The 12,295-nt window shown below is 51.0% G+C and overlaps 4 protein-coding genes across 4 annotated transcripts; 2 read left to right on the plus strand and 2 right to left on the minus strand.

Moving 5' to 3' along the window:
• Positions 1 to 20: 20 nt before the first annotated feature.
• On the plus strand, positions 21 to 5,331 carry AFUA_2G03360 (putative polarized growth protein (Boi2)). Its single transcript, XM_744378.2, has 5 exons — positions 21 to 153; positions 205 to 755; positions 814 to 1,871; positions 1,990 to 2,133; positions 2,199 to 5,331. Exons 3-5 carry the CDS (start codon positions 1,814 to 1,816, stop codon positions 4,982 to 4,984), a joined length of 2,988 nt encoding a protein of 995 aa, XP_749471.1. The 5' UTR covers positions 21 to 153; positions 205 to 755; positions 814 to 1,813; the 3' UTR covers positions 4,985 to 5,331.
• Positions 5,332 to 5,611: 280 nt separating this feature from the next.
• Positions 5,612 to 7,342, plus strand: AFUA_2G03370 (uncharacterized protein; the record flags this gene model as incomplete). Its single annotated transcript, XM_744379.1, has 1 exon — positions 5,612 to 7,342. One exon carries the CDS (start codon positions 5,612 to 5,614, stop codon positions 7,340 to 7,342), a length of 1,731 nt encoding a protein of 576 aa, XP_749472.1.
• Positions 7,343 to 7,994: 652 nt separating this feature from the next.
• AFUA_2G03380 (60S ribosomal protein uL14) lies at positions 7,995 to 8,730 on the minus strand (the record flags this gene model as incomplete). The annotated part of the gene is made up of 3 exons (XM_744380.1): positions 7,995 to 8,111; positions 8,251 to 8,497; positions 8,711 to 8,730. The coding sequence occupies 3 exons, from the start codon at positions 8,728 to 8,730 to the stop codon at positions 7,995 to 7,997; spliced, it is 384 nt and encodes a 127-aa protein (XP_749473.1).
• Positions 8,731 to 9,444: 714 nt separating this feature from the next.
• On the minus strand, positions 9,445 to 12,282 carry rpdA (histone deacetylase RPD3). Its single transcript, XM_744381.2, has 4 exons — positions 11,779 to 12,282; positions 11,416 to 11,716; positions 10,813 to 11,354; positions 9,445 to 10,754 (listed from the first exon to the last, which is right to left on the minus strand). The coding sequence occupies exons 1-4, from the start codon at positions 11,965 to 11,967 to the stop codon at positions 9,720 to 9,722; spliced, it is 2,067 nt and encodes a 688-aa protein (XP_749474.1). The 5' UTR covers positions 11,968 to 12,282; the 3' UTR covers positions 9,445 to 9,719.
• Positions 12,283 to 12,295: the final 13 nt, after the last annotated feature.

Raw genomic sequence — 12,295 nt, forward strand, 5'->3', positions numbered from 1 at the left:
CTAATTCGAAGGGACTAAACTATTACAAGCCCTCGCTTCCCATCATAGCCTGAGATCAATTGATAAAACAAATGTGGCCCAGTCGAATTGCCTCATATTCGAGCATTGTGTTCAGTCCAACCGGTGGTGCTTTACTCCGTACACAGATGCTGAGTTGATACCTTAGACAGCATGTAGAAATCATTCAAAAGCTGACTGTCGAAGATACCAGTGTGACATCCTCTCGTTTTGGATACGTCGTATTCAACGCTGTTTTCGAACATGGGTCGTTTCCTGATCTACCCCCCACCAAATTAACTAGTAGGTAGTACTACTAGTTTGTGTACATACCTGGGAGTGCACACACAGACGCATCCAAGTATATGAATCGACTCCTTGCGCCGAAGACGGAACTCAAAAGAGGGACTATCGCTGCTACTCATTCTTTTCGATCAAGTAAACACACCGGGCGATTATAGTAGATACAATAACACTGCCCAATTGTCTGTCCTGAGATCCACTTACATAGTAAGTATGTACACCTGTTCCTCGTGAGGTATCCTCTCCTCTGCTGGCTCCAGTCATCCGCTTCCATCTATCACATCGTCATCATCATCAAGTCGCAATTCCACGATCATCAACCTGGCCGAGCCTTAAGGAGATACACTATTTGTATATCTCTAGATTCCGTCTCTCGATTTGAAGTCAAAAAGTCGAACTTCTCCACCGAGTATTCTACCAAAACAGCTCCTTTGGGAAGACTGAGCACTGGAGCAGTGAGTCGAATCCATTTAGCTATTTACAGCCGACGCCCTGATGACCGCCAGCGCCAAGCGTTGAAACCCCAGGCCATTATTTCTACTTTCGTCAACTCCACTGGTCACCTTTGCCATCATCAAGACCCCATCAACTGCTGGTATTCACCATTCAGCATAATCAAATATCCGCTCATCCAGTTTCACTGTACCGGTCGCCAGAATTTTGACGTGGAGTACAGAGTACTACGGGAAAGCTGGGAGAACTTGACGCTCGTGCAGCCGCCCATTTGGCGCCCGTTCCCACTCCTTAGCGTTCTGGCCATATTGAATCCATACATGACCCTGTGATCGCCGTTGGTTTGCTTATCCGCCTGGTGAACCCCCCAGCAAGAGCGAACTGAAGCTTAATTTTGTCCCTTGTGTTGTTCCTTGTGTTCTGTTCTATTTTCGGTCGACCAAGTGAATCGAGCGAGATATAGAACGACGGGTTGTCCCGCTCACTTTTCGCCAACCGTACGCTGATCTTGAGAAAGGTACTCCGTACTAAGCACTTGAAAACTACGGAGTAAAACTGTCAAACTTATCTCTAGTGCGGTGTTGAGCCAATCTCGAGTGTCGCTCCAATTTGCGCCCGCTTCTCGGCCCCGCCGTTTTCCTGTCCCTGTCTTGGATCTTCCCTTAAGTTCATTCCTCCCTTCTCCGGTTTACCTAGATTCCAGACGGCCTGGCCTTAACTGATTCAAGGCGGTAGTGCCTTCGCGTGTCTGTCGCATTCCTGGACGCAAGCGCCGCATCATCTGCCATTCCGTTCGCGAACCCCCTCTCCGACTTCAAGACCGGCTGGAGGACGTCCCGCCCTCCTTTGGCCGAATAAATTAATTAGAAGAGGAAAAGGGAAAGAAGCGCAACCCATCTCTCACACTGCCCTCAGACTTAACTTCCAGTTTACCCGAGAGGGCTGCTTGGCCCCATGTCCTGCGCAATTCTTCAACTACCACTCCTGTTGCCGCTCCTGCTCTGACGACGGACATCCCCACCTTGCTTCTTTGAATTGTTGATCGATTGAGGGATCTTCGATGGCTCTCTCAACACCGCCCCGCGGCGTTCGCCCGGGTGATTTTTTGCTCGTTGTCCGTAAGTAGTTAATTCGCCTTTGCCCCGGTCGCATGGATTGCCGCGATTTACCCCCGCTCGCCAGTCGATCAGGCTTGACAGTACTCATCACGATAACTGACCTGTGGCTGGTCTTTAGATGACTTCGACGCGCGTGGAACGGATGAGCTTACTTTGCGACGCGGGGAGAAAATTGAATTGATAGAACTTGACGAAGGCTTCGGCGATGGTTGGTATTTGGGAAAAGATGTGAGAACAGGGACAACCGGTCTTTTCCCTGGTGGTATGCTCCCCTTTTTCGGAACAAGCTGGTCGTTGTGGTCATAACTAATAAAGATCGTTACTTAGTTTACACAACCGCCGCCCCGAAGATCCCTATCCGACCGCCGAGAGAGGATATGATTGTTTCGGACGACCCCAAACCGGCAGCGGAGGACCAGCTCTCGTCTGAATTGGTTGCCTCGCCCAAGAGCGGAGAATCTACGCCACAAGCATCTCGACACGCTAGCATATCGGAGACGCAACCGCCAGAAGTAGCCACGGACCTATCATCCATGAAGTCTTCCCCCAACCAGCAGCATCGGTCAAGTTCTTCTCCCTTACCCACTTCGCGACTCGCCGTCGATATTCAGCAGTCGATTAGACAGACCCTAGACGGTCAATTGAAAGGCCAGGACAGCCCGGTTATGAATGAAACCTTGAGCGTTATCGACGAGCACATAACCGACCTGAGCACCCCGCGTCATAGCGTGGCCAATCACGAAAACAAAGCAAGTAATGATTCCTCGAGCGAATATAGCAGCCATCTCGAACATCGGGTCTCTTACATCAGGGGTCATGAAACCGATGAAGAAGAGGAAAACCAGCCGACCGAGGAGCAAGTACGGAGCTGGGATGCGGCTGAGACAGCGAGGCATTTGCGTGAGCTGGGAGTCGAGGCGAAACACTGCGATATATTCGAGGACCAAGAGATAACCGGTGATGTGCTACTGGACATGGATCAGGAATTTCTCTTCATGAAAGAGTTTGACTTCGGCGTCATGGGTCGTCGGTTGAAGACGTGGCACAAAGTCAAGGCTTTCCAAGAGGAGGTCAAGGGTCTTAAACAACAACAGCAGCAGCGGGGCTCTGCCTCCAGCTATCCAGCGCCGCCGGAAGATAGATCTTTTAGCCGTGCCAGCCACACTGGCCCTTTTCTTCCCCGCATCCCTCACCTTACAAGAGGCTCGGCCGGCTCCATACAGCATCCGCGGCTCGTAAGTAGCGGGATATCGAGTACCACAAGTTCTCCTATGACTCCGCAGACTCCAGTCTTCATGGATCATCAAAGAAGACCATCAGCAGCGTCCATCCGGGAGATCAATCACCATCGTCGTCATTCTTCCATAGACACAGGGCACCGTGTGGATACGTCGCCTCATACTGGTCATTTTAAGCAGTCTTCCTTTGACAGAAATTGGACTCTGGCCAGCGGATCACAGCGGGTCCCCTCTCGCTCAGGCACTTATCCCATTTATCCCGAAGGAGTACTTCCCCAACATACTCTCCGGCGCCCGGATACTAACGAGTCTGACTCTGCGGTCTCCGTGACCGATCGGTATGATGAGCTAGAACGGGGATACTTCTCGGGCCCCGAAGGAGATACCACGAAGAACAGGAGACTGTTGCAGAAACGGTCCTCCGTGACGGGAAGTGCCACTCATTCCCGGCAACCTAGTTACGCCGATGATAAACTGAAAGTCAACAAGCGACATTCCCGCATCTCCAGTGTTGACTCAATCCGAGATACGGCCAAGCAAGCTCCTGCTGCTGTGGTCGACGTTCAGAGTACTGCAGCACCGAAAAGCCGATTTAGAAGCCTGAGCACTCGAGTGATTGACCGACGCGGTCCAACTTCGCAGTCTTCCACTCCAACGTCCACAGAGAAGCCTAGCTCTGGCTTCTTTTCATCGTTTGCACCGCTTGCCCCCTTTGTGGGAAAGTCGGATGCAGAAGGGTCAGGACGTGCATCTTCCTTATCCATCTCTCAGAGCAAGAGTGCTGGGCCCAAGACACGGCGCACCGGTGGGCTCCGCATCATATCCGATGTTGTCGGGAAGGGTATCGACACCTCTGTCGCGCCTGCCTCGCCCGTTAGAGATACCGATCCAGCTTCGGTCAGAACCGGTTCTACTACACCGTCGACATCGAAGAGTTCTGAGAGGCATAGCACTGAAAGCTCAATCAAGAACGCAGAGGGAGGCATATCTTTGCCGCGTCCAAGGGCCTCCGTCAAGGCGGGCCCGAAATCCAAGAAAGACACCAGTGCCTATATGCGAGGCTTGGAGAAGAAGACACCACAAGAGCAAATGGACGGTTGTGATTACTCCGGGTGGATGAAGAAGCGATCATCAAATCTAATGACTACGTGGAAACCTCGCCTATTTGTCCTACGTGGCCGCCGTCTGTCGTACTACTACTCTGAGAACGACACCGAAGAAAGAGGCCTCATTGACATCACCGCTCATCGTGTACTACGAGCTGATAACGATCCCATTGTCGCCTTGCATGCAACTATCACCGGCGCCACGGCATCGCCAACGTCACCCTCTCCTTCCAACGGTGCTGACACTTCGCCGGCGGACAAGTCGTCCACCTCACCTTCCGCTCGCAATTCCAAGCTTGATCCAGAGGGGCCGTTCTTTTTCAAGCTTGTGCCTCCCAAGACATCTCGTACCGTACAATTCACCAAACCAGCGGTACATTACTTCCAAGTGGACAGTGTCAGAGAAGGCCGACTATGGATGGCTGCGCTGATGAAAGCAACTATCGAGCGTGATATGAGTCGGCCCGTCGAGACGACGAACAAGCAAAAGACAGTCAGTTTGAAGCAGGCCCGGATGATGAATCAACGACCTCCTGCACTGATGACTGAGTCAGAACTGCAAGAGACCAAGGAAGAAGAGAAGCGCAATCGAGCGTCGACCGAAACGGAGGAACGCAATAACGGCTTGCGAATCCACGGCCTAAATGTCGACAAAGCGCCCGTAACCGGTGAGAGTAAAGAAGACGAACCTGCCTCCCCAGACTCTCTTGATGGTCTCGATACGGGGCCATCGTGTCTGCTACCAGAGACTCTTTTGAAATCCGATTGATGAGACAAGTTTACCAGCTTGCTGTCCTGCTGCAAGACTATTCACCCCGTTTTGGCGTTATGTGATATACCCCCTTTTGATCTGATTTCTCGTTTCTCTTTTCGAAAACCCTACCTCCTTCGAGTTTGAGATTATGGCAGTTTGCTTTATCTGCTTCAACCCTCTTTCTGCTGGGTGTTCTGAAGTCATAAGAATACGCGGATATACCATGAGGTTCAAAGTGTTTGTTGCTGGCTAGAACATTGATGAAAACCCGGAATGACATCCTTTCAATTCTTTTTCATGTGTATACCTTCGAAGGAAACCATAATGTTTTTTTAATAAAATTAATCTTCTTACTATTAATGGCAAAGCGCGGCGTGTGTAGACCTTGGAATGATCCTGTCATGGTGACTCGGTTTATTTTTATTCGCTGTGTTTAATGATTTTGTCTGAACTACACGGATTTTCTTAAATTGAATCTCCAACTACTTCCGATCCCCTTAAACATTTTGTCTTCACCCCCCCGTTTCTTTGTCGCGCCGGTTTTGAATATCAATTATTTGCATGCTTATGATCTCATGACTTTATAGCCCGTATAAATCAGACATCCACGCCAATGCGCGGTCATCTCCCAGTTGTGTCCCCATGTCCCTCCTCCGCCTTCTCCTATCCCGCGCCCTCGTCGTGCTCGTTCCACTCGCAGTAACTTCCAGCCTCTACCTCTACCTCTACCCGATTTTCCAGGGTTGTGCATTTCCACTTCCAGTCAACAAGAATGGGCGCACACCTGATGCGTTCAGCCCCGCGCACAGTCCGCTGTTCCACACCCTTACGCAGCACATTGGACAGCAGCCCGCAAGCGAGCCAGCGGTCTTCAGGCTGCTAGTTCTCGCAGACCCCCAACTAGAAGGTGATAGCTCTCTCCCTAGTCCGGACAAAGAGCTCTCCGCCCGAATCAAGCAGCACTGGACTTCAATCAGGTCGTCTGTAACGGATTCCGGGTCGCCCTTCCACCGCGATGTCTTACGCAACGTAACTGCCGCGCTTCGCACACTCGCGCACGAAGACGTTCCGCGGTCGATTCAGGCCGCGAGAAAGCGACTTGATTTAGTCGGGAACGATTTCTATCTCGCGCATATATACCGTACGCTGCATTGGTGGTCACGCCCTACGCATGTCACGGTGCTGGGGGATCTGATTGGAAGCCAGTGGGTTACGGATGAGGAGTTTGAGCGGAGGGCAGACAGGTACTGGAACCGGGTGTTTAGAGGGGGCGAGCGGGTCAGTGATGACATTACGGTTACCGGGTCAGCGGGGTATGGAGCAGGCTCCGGGGATGTGTCCGCGTTGGAGGAGCTGAATGCGACGGACTCGGCTTGGACGCGGAGGATCATCAACATTGCTGGGAACCATGATATTGGGTATGCGGGAGACGCCAGCGAAGACCGGATTGAGCGATTTGAACGCATATTTGGGCGCGCGAACTGGGATATTCGCTTTCAGCATACCCTCGGGAACCAAGCCGGTGGCACGGCAGACGCTACTGTCAAGCCTACCCTGCACCTGATCAACCTCAACACGCTGACCCTGGACGGGCCAGCCCTATCCGAACAAGTCCAGTCGAACAGTTACGCCTTTATCAACGATCTGATCACCCATCGCACGTACCCCGTTGAAGATCGGACAACCTTTACACTTCTCCTAACCCATCTGCCGCTACATAAGAAGGAGGGCATCTGCACCGACGGACCGTTCTTTACCTACCACGAGTCCGACGACGAAGACGGCCCAGATGGTATCCCCCGGTTCAAGGAGGGAGGGCTACGGGAGCAGAACCATCTGAGTGAGCAGCTCAGCGCCATCGGCGTCCTCCAAGGGATATACGGGATGAGTGGTGACAAAGGTGTCCCAGGAGGCGGCTGGGGCCGCAATGGGCTCATCCTCAACGGCCACGACCACACCGGATGTGACGTCGTCCACTTCATCAACCGGTCGACCACGACAGACAGCGGGGACAATACAAACCAGCAAACGTGGAAGTGGGACGCAAGACGCTACAATGAATTCCCAGAGGACAGATCGGATACGCCCTCCCTTCGCGAAGTCACTCTCCGAGCCATGATGGGCGATTACGGCGGCAACGCAGGTCTCCTCTCCGTCTGGTTTGACACCAACCCGGCCGTGAACGAATGGAAGTATGAGATCACCATGTGCAAGGCCGGAGTCCAGCATATCTGGTGGGCGATCCATGGGATCGACATCGTGACCATTTTGATTCTTTTGGTATATCCTCTCTTGCCTAGAACTGTTGGATTCGAGCGACAGCGACAAACAACAAAGCCTGTCTCTACGAAAGGTCCGCAAGTCAAGTCATAGACCGATCTCGAATATTTTGAAGGTTAGCATCAGCAGCGAGCGACTTGCTTTTCCGTCGTTCCTCGAGTTGGATTTCTCTGTACCATAATAATCTTATATATATACCATTGGCTGTTTCTTTTCTCGATTTTTGAAAACATGCCAATAGATCTGGTCACGTCTACGTTTAGAACGCTGGGTCTGTAATGTACAGGTTCTACAATTAGACTTGTTCGAAGCATTCCAGAGCAAGTGGTTGCAACAAGATAGAGACAGCAGTGCTTCGACCCCAGTACTTGTCTCTCGAATGAAGCCTGGCGCAGGAACCCTGGCAGTCATCTCGATCATGGTAGAAGCATACTGGCAAGGTATCAAGAAAAGGAAATGATTTTGCACATTTTTTGTATTTCCGAGTCGCCAGTAGAAGAAACAATAGAGACACGTCATTTAGGAAAGAGATGGGCGGCTTTAGATGAGATTGGACCCGTTCATGCAGATTCGTGGCTTTGTGTCATGTGCACCGAAAAAAAGATAATTTCATTCCCTGGTATCGCTGCTTCTATCTCTCCCTGACTTCCTAATGTCACGACGCCTTTTTGTATTGATTCTTTTACATAACGACACCGGAGTTGGAAGCAATACGCTAATGGACCGAGGGTTAATGCCCGTGCGTTTAACCAGAGGATGTGTTCGAAAATAACAGGGAACTTACGGGCCAGAGCTCAGCAGCCTCCTTACCGACGGGGCCGGTGATGGCGGATCCCTTCATCTCACCCTTGGCGTTGACGATCTGCAATGGATTGAGTGATTAGCATTCATTCCAGAACCTGTCATAACTGAGAAGAACGGCCTCATTCATATCCCGCAATCACGAGTACAAATCGTAACCGCCGCTCCAGAAAAAAGGGACAAAAAAAAGGTGTACTCACCACACCAGCATTGTCCTCGAAGTACAGGTAGATACCGTCGGGTCTTCTCCAGGGCTTGCTCTGACGGACGACAACGGCGGGCATGACCTTCTTACGGAGCTCGGGCTTTCCCTTCTTGACGGTGGCCATGACCATGTCACCGACACCGGCAGCGGGAAGACGGTTCAGGCGGGCACCAACTCCCTTGACCGAGATGATGTACAGGTTACGGGCACCAGAGTTGTCGCAGCAGTTCATCACGGCACCGCTATATGACGAAATAACATGTTAGTCTAAGATTCCTCCTTTCTGATGAGTCGAACACGTTTGACCACAGGGTTGATTTGGTGCTTGACTGAGAAGCAGGTGGGCTTTTTCGTGATGAATGACGGGTTGTGTGGAAAGGCCCAAGGACACAATGGACACAGGTCACTTCGGTAATGGTGTTCGACTCGGTAGAGTAGGAATTGCAATAACGTACCAAGGCAGACCAAGGGTCATCTTGAGCTTGTTGCCGGCGGCACCACGACTGTTCAGAATTTGATCGTCAGCGTTTTATTCCTTCAATATCGGGCCCTTTATGAAAATCTTTGAATATCCCCCAGACCCAGGCGCGATTTCTCTCAAAAATTCCGCTCCCAAAAAACCCTTTGCAGATTCTTCAGTTCCTCCTCTTATTTCAACGATAATCCACCTCGCGGTTGTTGGCCTCCAGCCATCGAAGAACTGTCCACCACCTGTCCGCTCCTTTTCGACCGCGCAGCGCTCCACAAAACCCGGAAAAGAAGCATTGTGACTCACCCTCTCTTAGACATCTTGGCTAGGTATCACGTAGTCGGTGTCGGATACTGGGAAAAGGGCGAAAGGGCGACGAAGGTCGAGAGGGATCTGGGCGACGTCGAGGGTTTGCACGGCGGTTCGGGTTTCGAATTGCTCTCGCTTAGTGTGCGTCGTGTGTAAAATCTTGGCGCTTGTTCACCATTGGCCCTTGTGCCCCGCCGTGGAAGACGGAGCGTGCCCTAATGCTATGCTCGAATAGGGCTAGTTTGTGATTACCTAACTGCTCCTGGTGAAGGGATGGTTATTAATCACGAAGTCCATCAGTCAGTTAGGTACTATTACTGCTCGATACTGAGAGCCAGGCATGAATGTTTTCATATACTTCTTAAACCATTTGATCGTTGTTAGTTAATAGATGATCTGTGCACATCCTGTAGTATCAAAGCCAACGTCAACAGTAGACAGTATACAAGTGAGATTGGTGGATGGAGGGTAATATGCTAGTGAGAGTGAAGAAAATAATGTCATATTGAACCATATCTTGCTCAAGAAAGAAGCAAAAACTAGCACCAGAATGTAAAGAAAATGAAAAAAGTCACCTCATAAAACATATGCGATGATTTCGAGAGCCCGAAACACCATACTACCATTGCCCTGTTACGCCAGAAACTTCCAGTGGATGGACGCCTTCACAGACAGAGCGCAGAACATCATTCCCCGCCTTTCTCGGGCTCCTCAGGTTGCTGATTTGTTCTTACTTCTGTGGGGGCGCTGCTTGACTTGTTTTCGCTGGCCTCCTCGGAAGTGCCCTGCTCGGTTTTCACAGCCTGTTGATCAGTAGGTGCCTCAGGAGTCTTCTCCTTGGCCTTGACCTCTACCGGTTCCGTTGCATCATTCGTTTCTGGCTTGTCCAAGACGTCCTTCTCGCCTGGAATAGGCGAAGCCTGGACGGCAGGTGAAGCCTCTGGGGCTGCCTTTTCCAGAGCCGGTGTCTCTGGCTTCTTCTCCTCTTCCTGTCCCTCAACTGGCAACGCTGGTTTCTCTGACTGCCCAGTTTCAGGGACAGACACGGCTGCGTCTTCCATCGTAGTGTCCTCATCCTGCGGCTTCGGTGATTGTTGGTGAGAGACAGCAGCGGAAGCGGAAGCCTCCTCTGGTCCGTCAACAGCCATCTCAGTAGGCTCTGCAGCCGCTTTCTCGTCTCTCCTAGAAGTTGATCCGGTGGCGGACGGAGAGGGTGGAACATCAGACTCGGGTAGAGGTGCTTCGACCGTTTTCGTATCCGCAGTGGTGTCCATCTCGTCATCCGGGACCGACGAGGCTTCTTGAGGAGTGGCAACCCCGCTATCAAGCCCGGAGTCAAGGTCGACATTCCGATAGTTGATCTGGTTTCTGCGCTTCAGCGATTGAGGCTTGCGAAGAACTCCGTTCGCTGCATTCTCTTCCTCGTCTTCACTATCGCTGAGTTCACCAGGCTTCTCGATATACTGATCGAATCGTCGTTTCGTGAAGCGTTTGTCCTTGTTTTCGTCTTCGTCAAGGTCATCCAGGATTGCGTCTGCCTCATCGTCCATGCCTTCAACAAGAGGTTCGCGAGGTACGTCGGTCATCTGCACAGAGGGTGCAAAAGCCGTCCGCTTGAGATTCTCTACCACCTGAGCTCGGATCTTGTCGAGATAATCCTTCGTGTTGGCATTGTCCATGTTCGACGGACGCACATCCAGCTCGTAGTCCGGTGCAAAGTACTAAGGTATCTGGTTAGCAATCTGCGGGCATTCTGCATTTGAACCAGTCTGGACCCACCTCGTAATAGTCATTGTAAGGGAGTTCTGGACCCAAGTTTTCCCCTAACAGAATCCCAGTCTCAAACGCCCACGTTCGCGCAACATTGCGCATTGTGTAACCACCGCCACCGAGGATCATGGTCGGTAAATTGAAGCTCTTGACGAAGTTCACACAGTTCGCGTGGCCCCTCATGCTCAAATTGAAACAACCTAGACGATCACCCGAGAGACTGTCACCACCACACTGAAGGACGACAGCTTCTGGGCGGTACCATTCCATGACACTTCGGATAACGGGCTCAAAAATACTCTTGTACGAAATGTCATCGATACCATCGCGAAGTGGAAAGTTAACAGCATAGTGTTTGCCCTGTCCCACTCCAATATCACGAAGCTCGCCAGTTCCCGGGAAGTATTCTCCGTACTTGTGGAATGAGACAGTCATGACGCGGTCAGTTGTGTAGAACGCTTCCTCGACACCGTCGCCGTGGTGGACATCGATATCGACGTAAAGAACTCTTTGCTTGAAACGTAACAGCTCGAGGATACCAAGAACGATATCTGTAAAAAGTGAGAAGATGTCGTTGGATAATGACAATCGCCGCCAGGAAGATAAGCTTACCATTTACATAGCAGAAACCACTCGCTTCGCTCTTCTTCGCGTGATGGAGCCCTCCGGCCCAGTTAACAGCGATGTCGCATTTGTTGCGGTTAAGGCGTGCCGCACCCTCCATGCTGCCGCCAGCGCTGATACCACAGAACTCAAACAGCCCGTCAAAAACTGGACAGTCATCCCCAACGTTATACTTGCCTTGTTCTTTGGAAAACTGGTCCATATTGTCTGGTGTAACTTTTGAAAGGAAGTCGATATATTCGTCGGTGTGGAATTGTGTCATTTCATACTTTGAGGCCGGTTTCGCACGCTGCGCCGATAACCCATTAGTGTTCTGCTTGAACCTAGCCTTGAAAGTCCATGAACACTCACGTAAATCTCCATCTTCTTGTAGAGGCCATAGTTCATAACCAGGCTATGTGTCATCCTGATACGGTGCGGCTTCATCGGATGCCCTGAAACATAGGCGTAGTTACCTACATCCGAATCGTAGAAGTACGCAACCTTCCTGCTGCGATCACCGGAGCCATTGAGATTCAGGTCAATCGGAGGAGCAGCCATTGTAAATGAGACTGTGCATAAACGCACAGGTATTTGTCACTCAGAACAACGTAAAATTATGTGAGAAAGGTCGTGAGATGGCAAAGTGGTATGGCTCGGATCGATTATAGAAGTGTTCAAGATGGGTATGATGATAACGTAAGAGAGCTGCGCTAAAGGTTTGAAGAGGTGTTTAGAGTTAGATGAAATCTGATGAAAAAATTATGCACCAGCCCTGATATGAGAAGACAGAACAATGTCAAAGATTATGGTGCTGCAATGAATTTCCGTCCTGCCGGCTGGGGAAATTATAAGTGATGGAGGAAGCGAAAGGGAGGCCGAGCAAAGG

The sequence above is a fragment of the Aspergillus fumigatus genome, chromosome 2 (assembly GCF_000002655.1).
Source record: "Aspergillus fumigatus Af293 chromosome 2, whole genome shotgun sequence".
NCBI classification, from domain to species: domain Eukaryota; kingdom Fungi; phylum Ascomycota; class Eurotiomycetes; order Eurotiales; family Aspergillaceae; genus Aspergillus; species Aspergillus fumigatus.

What these genes read in the sequence shown, in the direction of transcription:
- rpdA (XM_744381.2), bottom strand. Translation starts at nt 11,967, where the DNA reads ATGGCTGCTCCTCCGATTGACCTGAATCTCAATGGCTCCGGTGATCGC. An exon ending in TGGTTTCTGCTATGTAAATG is followed by an intron (nt 11,355 to 11,415) that starts GTAAGCTTATCT and finishes CACTTTTTACAG; the next exon opens with ATATCGTTCTTGGTATCCTC. An exon ending in CTTACAATGACTATTACGAG is followed by an intron (nt 10,755 to 10,812) that starts GTGGGTCCAGAC and finishes CAGATACCTTAG; the next exon opens with TACTTTGCACCGGACTACGA.
- AFUA_2G03360 (XM_744378.2), top strand. Translation starts at nt 1,814, where the DNA reads ATGGCTCTCTCAACACCGCCCCGCGGCGTTCGCCCGGGTGATTTTTTG. An exon ending in TGATTTTTTGCTCGTTGTCC is followed by an intron (nt 1,872 to 1,989) that starts GTAAGTAGTTAA and finishes GCTGGTCTTTAG; the next exon opens with ATGACTTCGACGCGCGTGGA. An exon ending in AACCGGTCTTTTCCCTGGTG is followed by an intron (nt 2,134 to 2,198) that starts GTATGCTCCCCT and finishes ATCGTTACTTAG; the next exon opens with TTTACACAACCGCCGCCCCG.